A 23,021-nucleotide genomic window follows, 5' to 3' on the forward strand; every position below is an offset into this window, starting at 1 on the left:
TCAGAACATTATCCGAAAACAGCAACCATGGTAAGCGTCTGATCAGTCTGGGAACGATCAGACACTAAGGTTCTTGAGTTATTGGTTATTGGGTGTTCGGAACTCAGAGGTCATTAGGTACAAATGATTTCAGAACGTCTCTGAAGATTGCATTCGACGTCTAGGAACGTTACAAAGAGCCTAAACAATGGTGATCGCAGTCACGTATAGAGAAAGCACACCAGAATTGACAGGTTTGTTGTAATAAGCCGTCACAGATACATTACCATCCATTCCCCATCCGAGTCCACAGCATTGCACCGATGCCAAACTCGACTGGAAAGATACATCGTGGTGTATTGAACCCTGGTCAGCATGACAGTAAAATGTAACGTCAAACGAGCCTATATCTCTCTCTCCGTAGCGTTAGGTGACCGGCGCCTGCTCTTCGCCCGTCTGTCTGCTGTCGGCGTCTCCCGCGGCCATCTCCGCCGCGTCTCCCTTCGTCGTCTCCGCAGCGTCTCTCTTAGTCATCTCCACCGCGTCTCCGTTGGCAGTCTCCTCAGCCGCCTTGTCTGGCGTCTCTGTGGCGTCTCCTGATGCCGTCTCGGCCGTCTCGGCAGCTGCCTTCTCCTCCTGAGCACGGGCAGCCGCGAACTTGTTCTTCTCTGGAGACACAAACGTGCTGGTTAGACGGGCAATACGAACACCGCACAAACACCCTAGTTAGATGGACATTGTACTTACAAAGTTACGGGTCAGATCCGCATAAACACAACAAACAAGCACATGCTGGTCAGTCAGTCGGATACATGCTGGTCAAGCACGAACATAACACTCAATCGGACAAAACACAGACTTCTCAATATAAAGAGAAGTCTGTGGACAAAAACCAATAGCAAACAAACGAACGTTAACACTGACTGGCTCGGACGGGTAATACAAGGGCCTGGGAGCCTCATCTCATATCAGACAGGCGGTACCCGTGAGCCCCCCTTCCCTTCCCTACTCAAGACAGGCGGCACCCGTGGGAGCCCCCTTCCCCACAGACAAGCAGTACCAGTCTCGGCACTCCCCCCTCACACCCTGCAGTCCAGCCCGGTACGGTGAATACATCACCCGGTGTGGCGCCGTATAATGTTATCAGACCATCGCCGGGCGGCGGTCTGCTCTGCAAGGACGGACGGCTGGGACGGCGGGGGACGGAGGGGATAGAGGGGACAGAGGGGACGGGGGACAGAGGGGACGGGGGACAGAGGGGACGGGGGACAGAGGGGACGGGGGGGACAGAGGGGATAGAAAGGATAGAGGGGACGGGAGGACAGATGGGATAGAGGGGATAGAGGGGACGGGGGATAGAGGGGATAGAGGGGACAGAGGGGATAGAGGGGACAGAGGGGACGGGCGGGACAGAGGGGAAAGCGGGGACGGGGGACAGCGGAAGCGGACAGGACAGCAGAAACGGCGGGACGGAGGGGACGGACGGCGAGGACAGAGGAACGGACAGAGGGACAGCACCCGGCGACACCGCCATCCGCCCGTGGGGTGTGCTGAGAAACGGCCCTTTCGCACGCCACTTGTCTTTGGAACGATATATTATATATATTATATAGCCCGGTAAGCGGTGTTCGCATGCGCTCATATCGATTAGTTGATTTTTCTTCGATGATGAATGGAAACGAACAACTTTATCATCAACTATTTATAGGGAACAGAGACATCTCAAATGGATTATGTCCACACACGTGAATACCGATTTCTGCACACTGGTGACGGTGACGGGACAGTAATTTCGGGCGGAGTAATCTGTTTAGGTTGCTGGCGCTCGGTACCCCCACATGAACGAACAGTGAACACCCAACAGAACCGATGCAATGCAATGTGGCGTGCATGATTGAGCTCGCATACTCAAATTCTGACAAGGCCGAACCTCTGTAAAGTGATATATCGGTAAGCCATCCATCAGTTCAGTCAGAGCCACCCGGTCGTATACCTAAACCGGGCGGCACCTCTGCTCAGGTACTCCCCGGCGCCACCAGCCTCGGCGAGATCTCCCACCCCGTCTATCGCACGGACCATCGCGGGGTGCTCAGTCACGATCGGTTCCCTCCGGTCAGGACGGCCTAACCACCCCGTCCGCACGCCGGCTCACAGCTGCAGTAAACGTCCGATAGACGCCTCGTACCCCCGCCCGCGTCAGACCGTATAGATCCGCCCAGACATCTCACCACCCGGCCACTCACTGGCTAGTATACCTCCCAGGCCCGCGGGCGGCACCGAAGATTGATCGGAACGCCGTAATAACTCGCACAGGTGGCCCGCCAATATCTAAAATAAATAAATATTTCAATACTATCCAGAACAGCTCAGGACCCGTGAACCTATTATCCCATAAAGAAACATATTCCACACTGACCTCTGCCCTAGACTGGTCATTCAGGTGTGAGTAAATACCAGGGGGATGGTACAGACCTCCCAGACACTACTACGATTGGCTCGGCAGGCGGGCTGCAGCCAGGTTCGTACAGTCACCAGCACTTGCTACTAATCACCTCGTTTTTGTTCAGTAGTTTGAAGACCGATCAATTCTCAGTCGCGCAAGATACCTCAAACGATCCGTTTGGTCCTCCGATTTTCGAATATCTTACTTGTTTTTGTATATTCGAAGCATTTTGGGATGAGGAGCCAAAAAACCTCTTTTCTGCCCTAAAGTGTGCCCCAAGAAGTCGTAGAACCTAGCCCCGCCTCTGATCCACAGACCACTAGTGCCATCTCTTGTCAGCCGAACAAGCCGCAGAAGTAAATAATGTCACGTGACCTTTGCACACGCTACAATTACTACGCAGCTGTAGTGGGGGAAGCGGGGCGGAGGCGTGGAGAGGGACGCGATCGGTCGGCTGGGGTCAGGTCGCCGAGGTCAGAGGTCATCCGCCGGAGGGTGTTTGGGCGTTGAGCCGTGTGGGCTAAGGCCTGCGGAGTGGGGAGCGCCAGGACCTGTCTGGAAACAAGCCCTACAACGCTGTGACAGTCGAGAATATTGTGAGGAAAGAGAGAGAGAGAGAGAGAGAGAGAGAGAGAGAGAGAGAGAGAGAGAGAGAGAGAGAGAGAGAGAGAGAGAGAGAGAGAGAGAGAGAGAGAGAGAGAGAGAGAGAGAGAGAGAGATGGAGAGGGTGAGAGAGAGAGGAGAGAGAGAGAAAGAGATAGGGAGAGAGAGAAAGAGAGAGGGAGAGAGAGAAGAGAGAGAGAGAGAAAGAGAGAGGGGGAGAGCGAGAGAGAGAGAGAGCAAGAGAGAGGGGGAGAGCGAGAGAGAGAGCAAGAGAGAGGGGGAGAGCGAGAGAGAGCAAGAGAGAGGGGGAGAGCGAGAGAGAGCAAGAGAGAGGGGGAGAGCGAGAGAGAGCAAGAGAGAGGGGGAGAGCGAGAGAGGGGGAGAGCGAGAGAGAGAGAAAAAAAACTGAAAAGAAAACCAGAGAGGGTAAAATGAGATAGAAGGCAAGGGGTAAATCAGTGAGAGAGAGCGAGAGAGGAAATATCTAGTTGTGTCAGCTTGTTTCACATGTAAAATGTAAATTTGCTTTCCATCATTACAGCTTCGGATTGTAAATTAAATCTTAGCATCCTTATGATAAACCCACGTTGACGTGATGCAGTAGCGGCGGAACACCTACAATTAAGGGGGTGGGTCACTGCCGACTTTTGGTCCTATTATTTCCATGCAACGCTCATAGGGCTAATGTTGAAATGCCAAAATCAACGGGGGGCACGGTGTCCCGGTGCCCTCCCCGTTCCGCCGCATATGACGGGATGGGGACGCTTTTATGGTTGTCATTGGGAGCTCGACACTTATGGGGTCTGGGGATGATGTTGAAGGCTTCGCAAATGTTTCATAAAAGAGATGCTATTTTTTTTGCGCAACCTATTAAAACACTTCTTTACGTTTGTTATGAAAATGTTAGGCCCAGTTCCTTCAAGATCAGGTCCACGACTCCACAGCTTACAACAGGAGCTAGCTAACATAGCAATTAACCCGCGCCGTGTTGGTGGCATGAACTTTCCATCGAGTGCTGGGGGGGGGGGGGGGGGCGTTTCACGCCCCTCCGTCTAGCTCGGCTCCTGGGGCACGTAACGACACGCGGTAAGCGGCAATCGAAGGAGCGTCAAAAATAAGGAGGAAAACACTCGGTCATTTTAAGGTTAGGGCAAAGGTCAGGTCACCAGAGTTCAGCAAAGGTCAAATTTTGTTGATTTCAACGGTTTCGAACAACCGACGGCTAACTCGGGAACCACAGCGCCGCGGAAAAGCGCATTCGATAGCTCTTTTAACGCTCTTTCGCCAGCATGTCCTCAAATTTGACCTCAGATCAACGGTTTAGCCCCCAGAGGGCACCGCTCTGATTAACCTCAAATTTGACCTCAGATGAACGGTGTTTTCACCGCTCTAGCACGTCTGTCAAAAGTCAAAGAACTGCTGAGGATTTTTTTATGTCCTAAAATGACCTCAGGGGCACACACAGGGGTCACAGGTGCAATTTTCCGATTCAGAGTGTCATGTTTACCAATAGACCGATGTTTGAGAGGGTGTAGTACGAAATTCGTCCAAAAAAGGCGCATTTCAATTTTCTCCCATTGACTTATACCTAATGTAGCAGTCGCAAAATTGACCTCACCTTAGGTCACAGACATAAAAATCCGAGGTATCCATTTTATACATATTGTTACCCTAAGCAATTACTGAAAGTTTTAAAGTGATCGCCCAGTCGGTGTAGCTACAGCGAGCTTTCAATTTTTTTTTCTGAGGTAAGGTCACTTGACGTTACCTGGTGACCTGACCTTGAATGACCGTCGCCGTTTTTGAGATATTCGCGAAAAACCTGAGGGGAAGGGCGTAAAAACGCCCCCCCCCCCCCCCAGCACGGTGCGGGTGGTCGACATAGCGACTCGGACTGAACAAATGCCTTTAACGTTTCAACGGTTGAACAAGGTGAGAGGATTGAGGTAGGCTTGTATCGGATTTTCTTCTGCTTGTCGGTAGTTTAGGTTGAAGTTAATTTTGCGAGCTGTCCGTAATCATTCAAGAGGGAAAATTCAGCTGCACATCGTTCGGATCAACGTAATACCAAACATTCTAAAATTTTGTAACATAACATAACATAACATGTATTCCATGTAACAGCAGGCCACTTGGGCCCAACGAGGTTACAGGTAGATGAACAAACACTGTATGTAAAACACGGTACAATTACACCATTTCATCGAACACTAGCCCACGCTGTTTATAATACAAGTCTAACTCATTTTTAAAATTACTTAAGGAGGAACTATTGATAACTCTAGGAGGTAAACCGTTCCAAGCTTCTATGACCCTACTGGTAAAAAAGGACTGTCTTAACTTGGTTCTGGAAAATTTCTTTACTAGTTTGCACCCATTTCCTCTCGTGGAATTTGTATTGAGTGTAAACATCTTCCCAAAATCTAACTTATCAATCCCTTTGTATATTTTAAAAAGTTCAATCAAATCCCCTCTTATCCTGCGGTAATGAAGTGAAAACATATTTAAGGAAGCCAGGCGTTCTCTGTAGCTCATTTCACCCAGCCCACGAACCATCTTTGTTGCCCTCCTCTGCACACGCTCCAAAAGTTTTATATCCTTTTTTAGAGACGAGTGGCATGCTTGTGCACAGTATTCGAGATGAGGCCGAACTAATGAACAATAGAGTCTTTTCATCACTTCTTTACTTTTATATGATACATTTTTATTTATAACCCCCAACATTTTTAAAGCCTTTTTTCGAGCTTGCACATAATGGCCACTGAACTTCAGATCATTTGTCACCAAAACACCCAAGTCCTTTTCTTCCCTCACAGTTGCCAACTTAGTTCCATTCAAATAATATGTATCGTTACTTTTTTCTCCCAGATGAAGAACTTTGCATTTATCAGCATTAAATTCCATCTGATAAATGCAAAGTTCTTCATCTGGGAGAAAAAAGTAAGTTTGTAGTAAAGAGCCAGTAGTCTACGAATATGTTCAAAAAACAATTAGAAAAAGAATAAGCGGACCGGCTTCGTCTATCAAAGACTTCTTCAGCGCTTTTTCAAAAACTATAAGAAGAAAACTAGAACAGTGACAATCTTTTGAAATAAAATTGGACTCAGTAAGAACTAAGAACTTCTTTGTCCGAAAACCGCTGACAGCTGATAGCTCAATGACACTTAGAGCCGTGCATAAGGAGGCGTGAGAACATTCTCCTCATCTCGTTCTATTACGAGAGGACCATGTCATGGCGTGAGAAAGGTGTTCTCAAAATAAATGACACTGTATGAGTGAATAAATAATCCGCGCCCCGTTGGGCTATTGGCGGACCCTACCACCTGATCGAGTGGTGCAGCCGTTTCGCCCTCCACCTGAGATCTCGGAAAGTTACCGACCGATTTCAAACATTCAAAGAGCGTTCGATAGCCCCACCAGGGAACTACCTTGTTACCAGGTTAAGGTTTCGTTGACCTAGGTGCAACCCATGACGTCACAAGTCAGGTCAAAGGTCGCATTTTTTCGATGGAGCGTTAGTTGTCTAATATATATGTTGCCTAAAGAGGTCATTGATGCCAGGTCAGTTCACAGAGGTCAGGTCACTAACCCGCGCCCGGCTGGGGGTCCTGGATTTCCACGCCCTGCTGGGGGGGGTGTTTGAACACCCCCCCTTGTAACTCGGCTCCTGGGCCACGTAGCGATACGCGGAAGGCGGCGTTCGAAAGAGCGTCAAAAATAATGACGAAATCACTTCGGTCAATTTTTTGGTCAGGTCAAAAGTCAGGTCACCAGAGGTCATGGAAGGCAAAATTTCGCCGATTTCCAGGTCGAATGTCGAAAATTTCCAAGAAGCCAACGCATAACTCGGGAACCAATAGAGCTACAGCGCCGCGGAAAAGCGCATTCGATAGCCCTATTAACGCCCTTTCTGAGTAATTCTCTCAGATTTGACCTAACTTCAACGGTTTTGCCTGCAGGGGGCAAAAACTGCAAAAATAGCCGATTTTTTTTCGGAAACAGTTTTTCTGCAATAACTTTTGACCCAAGCCCTGTACGAGCTTACTTTTACCGTCATCGTGTTCCTCTCGTCAAGACGCATCGAATGAACTATAACTTGACCTTGAAAGGTCAACTTGAAAATTTGACCTCAGGTCAAGGTCATGACCTGACCGGAAAGGGTCATTTTGCATATCAGTCGATCCGTATCGTCGAGCTGAACACATCTAAGGCGTTTTCATCGCTCTAGCATGCCTCTATCAAAAGTTATTTGCGAAAAACTGTTAGATACCATTCGTGACCTAAGATGACCTCAGGGCATAAACAAGGGTCACGGACGCCATTTTCATGTTCAGTGTGTCTAAACCACTTGTAATTCGGTGTTTAGGAGTGTTTATAATGTCTTTCGTCCAAAAGAGGCGCATTTCAATTTTCTCCCATTGACTTATAATGGGGAGGTCGCAAAATTGACCTGACCTTAGGTCATCGATATCAAAATTCTGAGATATACATTTTGTACATGCTATTGCTCTCAGCAATCGCTGAAAGTTTCAAAGCGATCGGTCACTCGGTGTAGCTCTGACAGACATTGAAACTTTTTATGAGGTGAGGTCACTTCAAGTGACCTGGTGACCTGACCTTGAATGACCTTGGTCTGAAATTTTCACAACATGTGTAGAATTGATGTATGATAAGGTGTACCAAAAACGGCGGCGCTCCGCGCCGCCGTTTTTGAGATATTCGCGAAAAACCACAAGGGGGGGGGGTGTTCAAACACCCCCCCCCCCCCAGCTGGGCGCGGGCTAAGGGTCACAATATGAACCCAACTATGCTAGGGTCGTGTGATACATGTTTTATGGCCAATTTTACATTTAAAATTCAATGGTGTGGGCTAGACGGTTATTAAGGCCAGTTTAGATTACATTCTGGTGGAGGTTCAGGTCAAGGTCAGGTCATAGAAGGTCAAATTTCAAAGTTGATATTTTGCATAAAAGGGGTATCTACTCGATGCAGCTCATCACAGGAAATCCAATGGTGGTCTTTGGCTTGCTTTGTGTGTTCTGTGACGGCTAAAAATTGAATTTGAAAATTTTACGTAATAAATTTTAAGTAGTTTTTTTTTGCCATAACTTTGCTAAAAATGGAGCTATCGAGTTTAAGTTTGGCATATCTAGAGCAGATAGTTATATAACATAGATGTCAGTTTTAATTTTGAAACTTGTTGGTATTTTCGGGGTGTTATACCTACTTCTATAGTTTTGATGGTCAAAATCAATTTTTGTTTGGAAATAAGAGTTAGCAGTTTGGTAGCGCTGTTTATTTTACATCTTTTTGGTCTTGAATATTTTTCGTTATCTTCAAAACGGTAAGCGTGACAGCTCTTCCCGCTAAACCTTTTATTGGGTCGAAAATGACAGAAAATGACATCCCTCTGACGTCATTTGTGACTAACCTTTCAAAAGAGCTCTGGAAAAATTTGGTCACAAGGTGTAAAAATGATTCCCGGAGGGGTCTTGAAAGTTTGGTGGCAACATTTGCTATACTTTAGGAGATATCGACTGAAAAGGAGAGAGGGGCCGTTTCGCGCCGCCCTCCTCCCCCCTCAACGGGGCTTTCAGTTGCTGCTCTCACAGAACTCTTGGTTATATTACAACGTAGTGGAATTGCAAGTGGCAATATAAGCTTCCTGCCAGCGCAGGACCAGAGTTTAAACATCCAGGCTGAATTTTAACATTTAGCTTTTGAATTTTTAAATCGTTGAGCTTTTTAGAAGTTGTATGAAATGCTCAGCTCCTTTTTTGGTCCATCACAGCAGGCTTGTATATCATTTGTCAACCAAAATCGAATTAAAAGCTTTTTATTTGGCTTGGCTACCTCGCCAACTTCTTAACTGGATCGTTTAGTAGCTTTTGATTGGGCACTGCCCACGTTGTCTGTCTAGCTTTTCGTGTCATAGACACTGTCTATGACACGAGAACAGGCTGCTGACATCGTTTGTCGCGGTTGGATAATACCAATCCACGTTCCAGTGGCTGCTCGATCGCACTTTCCCTGGCCCACCTCTCCCACCAGGCTAGACTTTGCCCGGCACAGCCGTCGCCTCAGTGCCTCGGGCGGTGACCCGTTCAAAGGGGCTCACAATTCGTATGGTGCCGTGGCTCTCAAACCAATACAGAACAGTGAAACGCAAAGGCTTACTTTCCATATAAGGCGAACGGCTGATTCTGGCGCCGGGGCTTCATTCATGCTAAGGCGCCCAATCACAGCGCCGCATTTCAGTTAGTGTCGGGCGCAAAAGCTACTATGCTCCGCCCCTCCATCACGTGACCCTGCCCTCACGTGGCCTCAGTCACGTGGTGTTTCCACTTCTTGGCGCATGGCGGCGCTAGTCTCGCAGGGGCGGTGGTAGCTTGCTCCCCCGCCGTCCGGGGGTGATGGGTAGCAACTGCTGGTGACTGTACATAGCTAAGTCGGCAAGCGTAATCAGGGGACGGGAAAAGGCCAGAGGCCCGATTCAGTGTCTGAGAGGGGAGACAGCAGAAGTGAACGTTTACATTACATTCTGATCGATGACAGAGATGGGGGCCGCTGAGGGGATGGTTGTTGTTTGTCTTACGGCTGTGACCACCGTACTATCCTGTGATAAAAGGAATCGATGGCTATAATATCGCGGATCGACGTTTATAACATAACTGATGCTCCACTACCACTATCGTCCTCTTCAATAAATTTGCAGTTACATTGCCTAACTACATTTGAAAACTGATTAAAAGCTAGTCTGTATTAAGTTGTAACTAGAGTTGCAAAATTTCCTCCAAAGGCTGCTACCGGCACCGCCCCGCCCCACAAAAATTTTCTGGGATACCGGCATGCTACCACGACCCAAGCAAAAACACCACCAAATTACCGGCATACTAAAAAAAACCTGCAATGTTGATTCTAGCTTACCCCTACAAGAGATGCCACACTTTGGCAATTTCAGTACCCATCCCAGTTCCCACCCAGCAGCCACCCAATGTCCAACCTAACTACGAACAGGATGATTTTGGCTCAGTTGGCCCCACAAATACCCACAATTTTGAAACTCAGTTCCAGTCTATAACTGTTAAAATATCACGTGTAATCAAAGAGGTATTGCCTACAAAAAGCAGTAAGAAAAAAGCATCAAAAAAGCAATGACAAAAAGAACTTAAATTACTGAATTGTTTCTGAAGACTTGACAGTTCAAGTTAGCAGTAATCACATTAACATTTCAGAGGTGTTCTACTATTCCACATTCTCCTAAAATGTTGCAGGAACCTACCAACCAAAATCAAATTTTGAAATCTAGATGGCCACAACATAAAAAGTACCTACAGATTCGGCCATGTGCCTGAGGAAGCGAGATCAACACCTTTTTTCCTTTTTGCCATGGCTTGCTGGCTCATGAATAAGACACGAATCATTTGAAAAATGTGAAAAACTCACTTGTCCTGAGAACAGTCACCAAATAATATGCATAAAAACGCTATAATACCCGCTTTCTCGAAGAATCTTCCTCTCCAAACACAAGGTTATCAACTATCAAAGATTTCGAAACAGATGCGCCATAATAACAGAGACTTTTAACCAGCTGATTAAATTGCTGCAAAAAAAAAGTTTCTGAATTGTAGCAAACTGCCTCATAGATAACTTGTTGATGTAAATGATCCAAAAGGATATTGAATTCTGATGTAATCAACATTGTGAGTTTAGTTCATTACAAGAAAATGCATTCCCTTTCAGGAATTGAACCAAAAAGGCATACGAAAAAATATTACGTCATCATCTTACATCCTTCCATCAGGGGAGAGAAGATCTAAAAAGTCAATCCTTGGTTCCCCTGTTATTCTGCGCCACTTTGTTTGTTTTGTATGCATATTGTGTTTTCTTGTAAAGATGAGACAAAATGCCAGTTTATTTGATTTTCATTCAATTTTTGGGACCAAAGTCAGGCTCAGGGCTACCTAATACCTGCCTTTTCAGCTGGGTTTTCAGTGTCAAATACTTTGTAGAGTATCTCACTCAGACCACATCTCAGGACTCAAGGCCAGTTTCCAAACAATGTGTTTTGTGGTGTTTTGATTCTGCCTTTTCCTCTAGGGAACGTTGTCATGAACATTTCTTTATTTTGTTGTATTTTACCTATTACATACCATTAGACTTACTGATTGATCGAGCTTTTGCAGCATGAATAAGTATCAGTATTCTTCCATTTATTGACCACAGTAGATTCTTGACAATCCTAATTATAACGAAGCCTGTGAATCACCGAGGTCCATGTGCTATCCCTACCCTTAGCAATGTAACTTCTGCCACAAAATGTATTTTGCAGTGGCTAATATTGCTGTTATTATAATTTGATAGCCTCTTAGTGACCAAAGTTTAAACCAAATGGCAAATGCTGATATTTTCTATTTTTGTGCAAAATCAAAAATACCGGCATGCTACCGGCAAGACATGCCAGATACCACGAAAAAACCTGCGGTAGTGAAAATTTACCGGCATGCCGGTAGTGCGGTAGGGAAACTTTGCAACTCTAGTTGTAACATAGCGAAAAGCTCAGAAGCATCGGGATGGGTTGTCAACCCTCGCTCGCACGTGGATGGTGCTACGTACTTGAAACTTTACGCAAGGGCGTTACGCGACACTATTCACTTCGCAGTTTTTTTGCCGGCGTAACTGCTGTTTTTATATATTTCATCAACGTACTCGGAACCGCCTGGGCCAAATGTAGGCGGACCCAAGGCCCTGATAACAAGGGGACCTGTCTCTTTTAACGGCAAACATTTGGAGCTGCGGGGTATCGATCCCCGTACCTCTCACATGCTAAGCGAGCGCTCTACCACTTGAGCTACAGCCCCACTGAAAGACTATCCGGTCTCATGTTCACCCGTCCGGTCTGATCACGCCGGCCCCGCCCGCACCGCACCCCGACATTCCAAAATTAGACCACGCCCCGTCATACTTCCTTTCACTCTCCGTTCCGCGGGTCGCCAGCTGGAGCCCGAGCGGTGGACGGATGAATGACTCGCCACTGGCAGCCGAACTAACGAGTACTGCATTCCACGCCCCATCAATTAGCCTCCCCGGCACGATTGGCTCAGTACGCGTCGCACACACGCATGCATATCTAACACTGAGTACACACTACACACTATACATACACACATTACACTACACATACACAGTCACATACACACTACACACTACACATACACACTACATACTACACATATACACACTACATACTACACATACACACTACACATACACACTGTGTACATACACACTGCGTAGTGTAGTGTGTCACTGTGTAGCGCACCGCGCACATGTATCCCTCTAGTTTATCACCTACTCACCGTATTTGGAAGTATCGGCTCCCAGGAGTCGCAGATAGTGGATGCGCTCGTTGCGCTGCACGTAGGCGCGTACAGAGGTGGCTCCCTTCCATCCGACCACGTGTGTCTTTACCAGGCGACCGGGCGGCACGGCGGCGTCCACCAGTAGAGCTATGGCGCCGGGACCTGGCGGCAGAGACGGACGGGATGGTACTGAAACTGTGCAAGGAGAACTGAGGTCTCTTGCACGAAAGTACCTAGCTAGGTAAAACGGGCAAACCATTTTCGTTATTCAGTAACCTACAATCAAATTTAAAAAGATCTGAGTAATTCGCAATTTACCTTACTAGGCATTTTTTTTTTTTTTTGTGCAAGACACTTCTGTAGACTGAACGGAGTCTGATGTGGACACTACCCCTGTCCATTACACAGGGAGGAGGCTGGACGACGACGAGCGACTGCATATAACGCACGTACTTAGGTGAGGTGTAATGTAATCTTACCCTACTCCCTAGCGAGTATCAATGACACTAAAGATCGATGAATTAAAAGTCTCAAATACTCTGGAGACATCCACGAATCACGATTTCCAATAAATCCACATTTCCCGAAAACTAGGTAGTAGCTCAATGCGTGGTGCTCCCCGCTCCCGACATTGTCCAATAGATGGCAGCAGTGTCTACTCTCCATCCCGACGTCTCCCCAACTGACCGGACTCTGCCATGGCGCTCTGTGTCCGCTCGTCCAGCAATGTGAACTCGCACGGCAGCTCGACGTCGTCGTACTGCAGGATCTTGCCCAGGTCCTCGGCGGTCACCTGCACCTTCCGCTTGGTCAGGTACGGCAGGATCGCGTCAGAGCCCTGGCGACATGGGAGGGAATGATGTCAGCTGGGACGAACAGTCAGTGGATGACACTGTGGATTTACAGAGCAGTGTCTTTACACAATCAGATCAATCGACAAACTTTATCGCTATGACAAAATAATAGCTTGACACCTCATACGGGCATGCAGAGGTCAAAGTCGGCCGATATGCCACGAATCCAAAGAAGAAAAAAAAAAACGTAGTGTGTATACCTGTCAGAAAAGGGATTTCCAACAACAATTTTAATCAAAACTCTCGTCACAAAATCGAAACGACCCTCTTATCGCCTCTGTCTCACCTCCTGAGCCAGCCGGAAGCCGCAGGGTGTCTGCTTGTTGTCGCACCTGGCGAACACCTTGACGCCCGAGTTGATGACCTTGACCCGCTCCTGGTTGGCTTCGATCAGGTCACGGACAGCCGGCGAGCACAGGTAGATGTTCTTCTTCTTGCCCTGTTCGCAGCGGGTCATCAGCAGCGAGCAGTCAAACTCGCTGCTCAGACCGTAGAAGCCCCTGTGGAGACACGTGGTTGGTTTAGGGACAGGAGACAGCGAGCAAATGGTGTTTATACGCTCGCAATATCCATATAATTCTAAGGCTCACGAAAAAATCAATCATCAACCGCCCTTTGATATTCCTCTGACCCCCAAAAGGAAGACCCGGCTTTACTTACTCGAGCTCCTCCAGCATCGGGTCTCCCTTCTTGACAAAGAAGTACGGGTCCTCCTTGTATCCCCTCATGCGGCGCGGTTTCTTCTTTGGCGGGGGCCCCTCGCCCTTACCCGCCGCCGCCGTGGGGCTGGGCGGCGCAGAGTCCTCAGTGCTACCGTCAGCGGGGGCGGCGGCGGGGGCGGGGGCGGCCTCGGCTTCCCGCGGCGTCTGCTTCACCTTCTCCAGCACTGCCAGGAAGAACCCGCCCGTGTTCTGGTGGTGCGGCAGGATCCGCAGGCTGGAGGCACCGGGCGATCAAAGGGTCAAATCTCGGGTCAATCAACAGGTCAGGCCGTGGGTCAAAGGACAGGGTTGGCAAGGACACAAGTCGGGTCAGTTCACGGGTCAATAAACAGGCTAGACCATAGGTCAAATGACAGAATATGTAGAAATATAGGTCACACCAAGAGTCAGCACGCAGGTTGAACGACAGGTCAGCAGTGTTTGAATATTACCAGCCGGTCTGATGGTGACATTTACTCGTCAGGGCCAGACCGAAACATCTACAATAAACATAATAAAAACGTTTCCAGGAAACGATGCATCCTGAATACAGTGGATTTTATACGGAAAAATATTTAGAGACTGTGTTGAACTGATCAGCAGAGTTACGATAAATGAAGGTACACTCAATGAGGGGTCGTTTAAGTTGTGAGTGACGCCACATAGCTCGCGGTACTCTCAGAAATCATCTCCCGTCAGTGCCAGACCCACTCACCATTTTCGCAGCTCCTCATTTGGCTCAGCTGACGGGAACATGTGTGGTCGGATCAGAGTCCGATGCTGGGGCGCGATGTTCTCCCCGTTCTCGTATAGCACCATGTCCTGGGGACATGCCAGGTCAGGTCAGGTCAGGTCAATGGACAGTGTGGACACATGGCATTATTCAGTACCTACCGTAACTATCTTGCCAGCGGCATGGACCATAAGGCTTCAGCTAAGAGTGATACGATACCTTTCCACAATTAATACCCCCCCCCCTCCCCTAAAAAATCATGTCATATCTACACAACCAGCTTGCACTAATTTGAACTCGGTGTCCACGCAGAGGTCGGCCGAGTTCGATACACACAACGAAAATGTCATTCAATGCAGAGTAAATGTCCAAATGTCCATTGCGGAGAGTAATCGTACATATGGGAAAGAGAAACACCCAACTTCTCACCAACCAGGGTCTATAAAGTGATAACTACAGTTACCAACGCCCAGCCCATAGCCCGTCCCAGTGTGCTCCCAACACAGTCGATACTCTAACGGCCAGGCCTGCAGCACTCTGCCCCCACCCGAGCATCGTCGGACCGTGCCCTCACCTTTGAGAAGTTGACCCAGCTGGTGAGGCCGGGACTAAACTTGAGTCCGGGCAGGTCGGCGGCCACATCGACCAGTCTCACAGCACCTGATTGCCAGTCAGGGGAGAGGAAGATACAGTCAGACTGGTGGGGATGATACGAGACGCGTGGTTGGGTAGGAGTCGACATGATCCGGTTGAATAGACCGCAAGGGTATTCTTTACTCCGCTAGCACAACAGGGAAACACCGATCTCTGCGGTCACGACTGACTGAAGCCACGCCGCAAACGAACAAGGTGAGACATTCATCTTGGGGAAAGGGGTAGGTAAAACAAACAAATGTTACGTTAATGACACACGAGTGACGTGCTCCAAGAGTGCTTAGGAAACAGCGCGTAAGCGAGGTCTACCTGTGTCAGACCAGATTCCAGAGATTTGTTTGTGTCGTACGGGACTCGGAAGTGTCAGTTATCAGTCACCATATGTCGTTTATATCGGCGACTATCGGCCTTAACCGTCCGTACCATCAGACACGACCCGTACCACTGTGTATCCGTACCTCTCTATCGACCCGTAACCCCTCCCGACCCGTACCGCGTACATCCCCATGCCGTTCCGTACCTTTGGTATCTGCCAGCAGTCGACTGACCACGGCCTCGTCCTCGATGGGGTTCAGAGAGCACGTCGAGTACACTAGCCGGCCGCCCTCTGCTAGCAGCTCCAGACCGCGCATCGCGATGTTGTACTGAAGCCTGGGGAGAACAGAGCTCACAGTGACCACAGCGTCATACAGTGGAGCAACGCAGCGTCTGCGGACGACATATCACTGCGGCCAGTCACACCCGAGTAACAGCTACCGCAATAGAAAATAATTAAATCAGACGTCAATATCCTCTGACTCAGCGCACGTCATAGCCAGAATAAGCACTCCAGTCCGACCTGACCCGGGTCGTCAGGATCTAATCTGACTCGATCTACCCCCGCCCCCACACCCACCCACACAGCAATGATCCGTCGGTGATCCGTCGTACCCCGTCCAGCCCTGGTTTAAGTTTTCTCTGTCCCTTGGGTAGCGACTGCCCCGACCTAGCCCCACCCACTCACCCGTGCAGGTTGGAGCCATTGGCCGGGTTCCACTTGGGCCAGACGTCGGCGTTTTTACGCATGGTGCCGTCCCCGGAGCACGGCACGTCGCAGAGGATCCGGTCAAACAGCAGTCGGGAGCCTGCGGTGGTGAAAGAGGTCAGAGGTGGCAAAGGGGTAGCATGGGAGGGAAGGGTGGCAGATACACATCAGGGAGGGGCAACTCACGGGTGGAAGGAGTAACAGAGGAGGGACAGGGATGGCGGCGGTGACAAGACCGCACAGATACATGGTTTGAAAATCAGATTCTTGGATAAACTTCGACTTTAGTCAAGAGAAGGAATTAAAACGCAGTGTCGTGGGCCCATTCAGCCGAATTTGAATGATACCGAGCCAACAAGCCGGCCACCCCTCACACACATACTGAACACAGCGTCAGGGACAGAGAGACACCAGCCATGCCTGCCCAATGGGGTCCACCCACCTACCATTGGTCCTCCCGGCCCACCACCCACCAGCACCGCGACCCTCCACCCACCGCCATTCGGCTCCGCCCGGCCCACCACCCACCAGCCCTGCAACCCTCCCACCCACCGTCGGCGGCGCGCATGGTGGGCATGTTGGCCGCGTCGTGGTTGGTGATGCAGAAGCAGGGGCTCTGCATGCGCTTGGCCTGGTGGACGAGCATGTAGCAGCGCTTGTTGTCGGCGTCGTTGGCCACCACCATGCCGGCGGGCATGGTGCCCTCCTCGCGGTGGAGGGCCTCGATCAGCTGGGCCGTCTTGGAGCCGGGCGCCGCGCACATGTCCAGTACCTGAGACAGACGACAGAGGTCAGAGGTATGAGAAAACGTACTGACGGACGGCAGAGAGCCGTACAGACGGCTGACCCGTACACACGACTGACAGACCCGTGCAGACGGCTGGCGTGGGCTGCCAGACGGGCGAGCGGTCAGCAGCTGACTAGTCTGGAGAGTCCGTCCCAAAATTCCTATGTAGCCACGGCTTTTGAGTGCTACCAGTAAGACGCATGTTCACTGTTCATTTGGGCGTGGCCGCAAAGGGGCCTAACCTCAAATGCAAAGCATAACCAAATCCACCCTGTCTTTGAGCAGACCAAATCGTAAGCGAATTGTCTACCGCACGGGTGCCCTCTCACCCACCCAGTGACCCGACAATGGCCCGCTCCCCCTCTCTCAATAGACTAGCCCGTCGCGCCGCTCGGCGTACCGACCTTGTGGTGGGGCTGAACATCGAGCACCAGCGGTGGAATCATGGAGACGGTCTCCTGGCGGCTAATGTTGCCGCTCTCGGTCTCCGAGATCAGGAAGTTGTGCAGCTTGTGGTACGCCTCCGACTTCCTGCCGGAGGCGGGAGGGGACGGGGGGTTATCGGTCTCCAGGTTATAATGATGGTCTGAAGAGGAGATGGAGAAACAAAGGCCGTGTATTAGGCTAGAACCTTCTCGAACTAAAATACCCGCCTGGACCATAGACCTCTGTATACAGAGGTCTATGCCTGGACATATTCGATTTACTTGACTCCTCGCACCAGACACCCACTCGAAAACTACCGTAACAATTCAAGAAAAAAATTATACCGAAAAGCTGTACGCTCGCGCTAGGAGTTGGTGCAAGATACTTTACTACCGTATATAAATTTGTTTTTGTCGATTCACCCTAGCTAGGTATTTCTGGACCTCTGGTCACTGGTCACGATCATGACCAGTGACCAGAGGTCGACCTCTGGTCACGACCTCTGGTAACGAGGTTGACTCTGGGGTTGAGATGTGAGCTTGAGCCGGCTCGTACCTGATGTCCATGCGAGTGAGGTTGAGCTGATAGGCCAGTCGGTCCGGGTACCAGGGAAGGCAGACGTGACGCACCTCCTCCGCCTCGGCACCGTCCTTCTTCTCCACCATCTGACAGAGCGGGAGACAAAGGTCGTCACAGGTCAGAGGTCACAGGGCAGTTTGAGGACACCGGAGGTCCCATGGCCACAAGTCACACGGGTTTACAGTAGCAGGTCAAAGGAACGATCTGGGAACATGAGGAAAAAGAGAAAGATGAGTTTGAAGTTGATTGAACAGCGCTGTGATCAAGCACGCGAATGCAAGCATTTCCGTTAATCTCCAGGAGTCATAGTATTTGAATGACAGCGCTCCTGGCAGCACTGTCATTCCAGGCAACGTCGATGAGTGCCCTTCACAGCATTTCTCAGACAGTACACAGGCCTCGCGTCCACCCGGCACTCAGCAGCCACACAGCGCCCCGTGCCGCCGAGCGGCTCTGTCGGTGGCTGTGACCCCGCCGGCGTCCTCACCTTGAGGAAGTCCTCCTGGACGATGGCCAGCAGGGCCTGTGACTGGGAGCGGGTGCCCGTGACGCGGAACGAGGCAGGCAGCGGCTCCCGCAGCGTCTCCATGAAGCTGCCCCACTCGGCCTCCGGCACGATGCCCTGCTTCTGTACGGTCGGGTGGGGCCCGGGTCAGTGTGACACACAACAGGTGTCATGGGAGGCTAGTTACGTCAAACATGAGCGCCTGCACTTAACAGTAGGAATGGTTAATCACCTATACCACCTCGTGTCAGATTATGTCACATAGAAACAATGCATATAGCAGTTCAACTCAAAAAGCTATCAGGAATATATGATATAATTGAATTAGAAACATCCATGCCAATCATGATCCCCGCTGCAGAGCATTAACTGTCGCTACCTACTTAACAATATGTTACCAAATCTACCCTAGTTAGACATTAATATTATAAGTGTGTTAGCTACTGATTCATTAATGAAAAGAATATCTATCTGAAAAGCAAGTACCTTGTAGAACTCCTCGAACATTTTGTTTTCCTTGACGATATCTTCATATCCGGCTCCTCGAATGGGACGTCCTCCCTGAAATGGGACGAGGGGACAATTATTATATAGCCAGCTCCTCCAATGGGATGCCCTATCTGAAAAGGGACGAGGGGAAAATGATCATATATCCGGTTCCTCGAATGGTACGTCCTCCCTGAAATAGGATGAGGGAACAATGATAACAAGCTGATACTGCAGTTCAGTGGAAAACTGTCAGTCAAATGATGCCAGCACCGAACTGTGAAATGACTGACCTAGGAAGAAAGGAAAATGTTGGCTTATAATTGTTTTGCGACTATGAGTAACAGCTGAAATAACTGTGTACCCAGTATTTATATCAACTCAAATAAAGACGTTTGTGAAGCGCTGAGTGTTCTACACATAAAATTGTGAAGCAATGAAGCACTTACCTCATCAACTTTCCCAGAATTCCCATTCTGGGGTTTCTTCTTATTTCTCCATTTCTTCCCCATTCTTATTAAACAGAATCTGAAAAAGAAAGAACTTTTCAACATACATTATCACATAAATTTGTCTCGCAATTCTTAACATTTATTGTTGTTATTGTTGTTGTTATTTGCTCCCTGACCCTCGGCCTCAAAGGCCGAGCTGAAGAGCTCTAGATGGTCCTGTAGGTAGCAACCAGGCATCGACTGAAAGTCGGTGCAGACGACGATGAAGTCTTCAACATGCAGTGGGTTCCCCAGCAGGTAGGAGAGTGCGGCCCGGAGGGCGACCATCTCAGCTCGGAAACTGGAGCACAGGCGGCCAGCTGGGGTGAGGATCGAGCACTCCCCTCCATTCGGCCACATGATGATGGCCCCGGTCCCGGTGCCTCTGTCGAGTGTTGAATCATCGACAACACTGTCTGTGCCTAGCAGCTGAGCCTAATTAAACCCACACAACGCACTGCGGGAGTGCTGCCAGGTGTCACGCATGAGGCCGTGCCTCTCTTCCAGACTGCAAAAGCTGTCTGACAGAGGTTCCTCTGGGCTCTGCATGTCCCCCTTATATGCCAGTCACAGTGAAAAAAGCTGGAATTTGTGGCAATGACCGCACTGGATCTTATGACGTCATTTCTTTAACAACTTAGCATCATTCGTAAATTCGCTCAACCTTGGACTGTCTTTTGACACGCAGTTCCGGTCGGAGGTGAGAGGGATAAGTTGGTGGTGATTGTAAATATCAAATAGTGTACTGGTGCCTTTGAATTGGTTTCTAGAAGGAACAAGTATAAGAAATGAAATCAGGAGGTCTTAGAATATCTTGTGAATGGCTTTCATTTATCCGTCTGTTTTGCGGACCTAAAGTAAATAAATACCCACTTCACTTCCTGTAGTTGAGCTGCAACTGCCACTCGTCGCCCCACCGTGAAGCAGCGTCCAGGTTCACTTGGAGAGCTAGCGCATCCTTTAGGTCACAAACAGCCTGATAGAGCTTGCTATCATCGGCAAAGACCTTGGCGCCACAGGCAGTGGAACGGGGGGCACCATACCCCCCTTTGACTTTGGCATTTTAACATTAACCCTATGGGCGTTGATGGAAAGAATGGGACCAACAGTCGGCAGTGCAACTGCACCCTTAATTCAAATTGAAGGTGTTCCGCCGCTACTGCTTGACACTGTAGTTTAGGACGTTACAGTTAGGCAGGTCATTCATAAAGAGTAAAAACAGTGAGGGTGCCAGCACAGACCCCTGCGGGACTTACACATGGGTGTGGGAACTGGCAGCATGCTGTTTGAAATGGTATTGAACTACATATTAAATCAAACTGAGAATGTAATGTAGGCTAAAATACCCATTAATGGACTCAAGCATAATCCAAAAACCACGAGCAAGCAACAGACTGTCGACTACCCTAACCCAGTCGACACCTTTCCGTGCAGGCTTGTCCCTACACACCTAATCAACATCGCAACAAAACAAAGACCTAAAACAAAAGAAAAGTACTTGACAATACTTACCTATGACCTTCGCTTAAAATCAGGTGTATATTTATCTAAGAAATAAAATTTATAAAGCTTCCAACACTTCCAGTTCCAACTAGAACTACACACAAACTTGCCCGGCAGCGTGACCGAGCCGGATATGTAACGGCTGAGCAGCAAATGTCTGCGAATTCAACGATGTGCTAAATCACTGCATATTTATGAATATCATTTAACAAGCTGCAAATTACCATACCATTCCATTGTCGCTCCGCTCATACGATTACTAACAATGAGAAGTGTAGATAAGACATTCTTTGTTTGTAACTAAGCCCTTGGTTCACTATCAAATCCAACACCTCAGCTTGCTTACATATAATCCAGCTTGGGATGACCGCGATAGAAATATCCGCAGGCGCAAGTTACCGCCCAAGGCACGCACTCGCTCAGTTTCAGCTTACTTCAGCCACCAGTCGCATAGGCGGTGGAACGGGACGGCACCGGGGCACCGTGCCCCCCTTTGATTTTGGCATTTTAACATTATCCCTACGGCCGTTGCGTGGAAAGAATGGGGCCAAAAGTCGTTAGTGCCCCCCCCCCCCCCTTAATTGAAGGTGTTCCGCCGCTAGTGACCAGTCGCAACAACTGTGTTAAGTGTAAACGAAGTCTTTCGTGCTGCATTTTCTATCTTTATATCATCTCCATTCCGTCCATCAGCACAAAAGCAGACATGACCACTTTATTTTTATATTAAAATATCCTTTGTTTCATAATATAAAGCGGCGCGATCTGGCCAGCAGAGGGCCGCTGGCAGCCTCCGGCTCTGGCTCGACACCCGTTAGACGCGCGGAGCAGGCACTCACTCTCTGGACTTCCTACCTCTCCTCTCCGCCCGGCCGGTCTCCGTGCGAGGCCAGCGCGGGGTCACGCCCAGATAAATTCACCCTATCTGCGTTTAAATAGCTCTCTGTGTAGCTCCTTTCTCTCTCTCTCGGCCCGGCCCTGCAGTGGAGGCAGTCATCGTTCCCGTCAGGTCGGCCCGGCCGATTATCTGTACAGTCGGCGGCAGTGGAGCTGGCCGTCCCCCCCCCCCCCATTAGGCTATCCGTCATGCGCCGGTCACGGCTGCAGGAAGCGCAGAGGTGGCACGATCGGGTCGCCGCCGGCCGCCTCCCGCCAGTGGCGCAGCGCCGGCTCAGAGACCAGCCGCAGCGTCAGCAGCCGCTCCAGCAGCTGCTCCAGCACGTCTGGGAACAGAGCGGTCAACAGTCAGCGGGGTCAGCAGTCAGCGGTCAGCGGTCAGCAGTCAGTGGTTAGTGCATTCAGCACCGCCAGCATAGCTAGCCCGCCGCAGGACAGACACTTAACACAACGCAGCCGTCCGCCGACTGCAGGAAAGACCCAAAACACAGGCGACAGGCATCCACAGGACAAACACAACGCAACTGACAGCCAAACGAGGCTCACTGGCTGTGGTTAGAGCAGAACACTGACTGGAGAGTACACAGCCATCATTGCAGGTCGGCACCTAAATTAATTTCAGGATAGTTGCAACCAGACAGATGAGTCCCTGTGATCAGGCCACCACTGTAACACGTACAGCGTCTGGCGGTGTTTCCCAAGGCTCACCACTATATCTAGCCCGCACTTGGCCGTCCAGCTGAGTCGTACCTGTGCTACAGTCGAGGTGTCGCACCAGATCGGCAGCGGCGCGCACAGCCGCCTCCTGTCGCTCGGCCGGCTCCAGCACCGGTCGCAACAGGTCACAGTAGCGTTCAATGCGCTCCGACGCCACCCGCAGCGCGCCAGACTCTGAGGGGAGGGGAGGGTCAGTGATCCGTGCAAAACGCAACACGCCAGACTCTGAGGGGGAGGGGAGGGTCAGGCTAGGGCGCCCACTGCAAAAATAATACAGTCT

The 23,021-nt window shown here is 49.7% G+C and overlaps 2 protein-coding genes and 1 non-coding gene across 4 annotated transcripts in view; all 3 read right to left on the bottom strand.

The window, feature by feature from the left end:
• Positions 1-319: 319 nt before the first annotated feature.
• On the bottom strand, positions 320-21,277 carry LOC122366920 (tRNA (cytosine(34)-C(5))-methyltransferase-like). Of its 2 annotated transcripts, none has more exons than XM_043339586.1 (16): positions 21,140-21,277; positions 19,586-19,664; positions 19,137-19,211; positions 18,633-18,773; positions 18,122-18,231; positions 17,545-17,671; positions 16,906-17,125; positions 16,333-16,453; positions 15,850-15,980; positions 15,250-15,335; positions 14,658-14,764; positions 13,902-14,177; positions 13,528-13,741; positions 13,075-13,225; positions 12,385-12,549; positions 320-647 (listed from the first exon to the last, which is right to left on the bottom strand). In XM_043339586.1, the coding sequence occupies exons 2-16, from the start codon at positions 19,646-19,648 to the stop codon at positions 406-408; spliced, it is 2,229 nt and encodes a 742-aa protein (XP_043195521.1). In that variant the 5' UTR covers positions 19,649-19,664; positions 21,140-21,277; the 3' UTR covers positions 320-405. The 2 variants fall into 2 exon arrangements, with proteins under 2 accessions (XP_043195521.1, XP_043195523.1); XM_043339588.1 differs by lacking the exon at positions 21,140-21,277 and adding an exon at positions 21,023-21,046.
• Positions 11,814-11,886, bottom strand: Trnaa-agc. Its single transcript has one exon. It is a non-coding gene; the product is annotated as a tRNA-Ala (tRNA).
• Positions 21,278-21,834: 557 nt separating the features above from the next.
• The window catches only part of LOC122366921 (eukaryotic translation initiation factor 4 gamma 1-like), a 31,502-nt gene continuing 30,315 nt past the window's right edge, over positions 21,835-23,021 (bottom strand). The window contains exons 16-17 of the mRNA XM_043339589.1: positions 22,775-22,915; positions 21,835-22,350 (exon numbers count right to left, since the gene is read on the bottom strand). Of these exons, the coding sequence (XP_043195524.1) occupies positions 22,223-22,350; positions 22,775-22,915 (269 nt within the window). The 3' untranslated portion in view covers positions 21,835-22,222. The remainder of the gene's footprint in view (positions 22,351-22,774; positions 22,916-23,021) is intronic.

The sequence above is a fragment of the Amphibalanus amphitrite genome, unplaced genomic scaffold (assembly GCF_019059575.1).
Source record: "Amphibalanus amphitrite isolate SeventyFive unplaced genomic scaffold, NRLGWU_Aamphi_draft 000839F_arrow, whole genome shotgun sequence".
Classification (NCBI taxonomy): domain Eukaryota; kingdom Metazoa; phylum Arthropoda; class Thecostraca; order Balanomorpha; family Balanidae; genus Amphibalanus; species Amphibalanus amphitrite.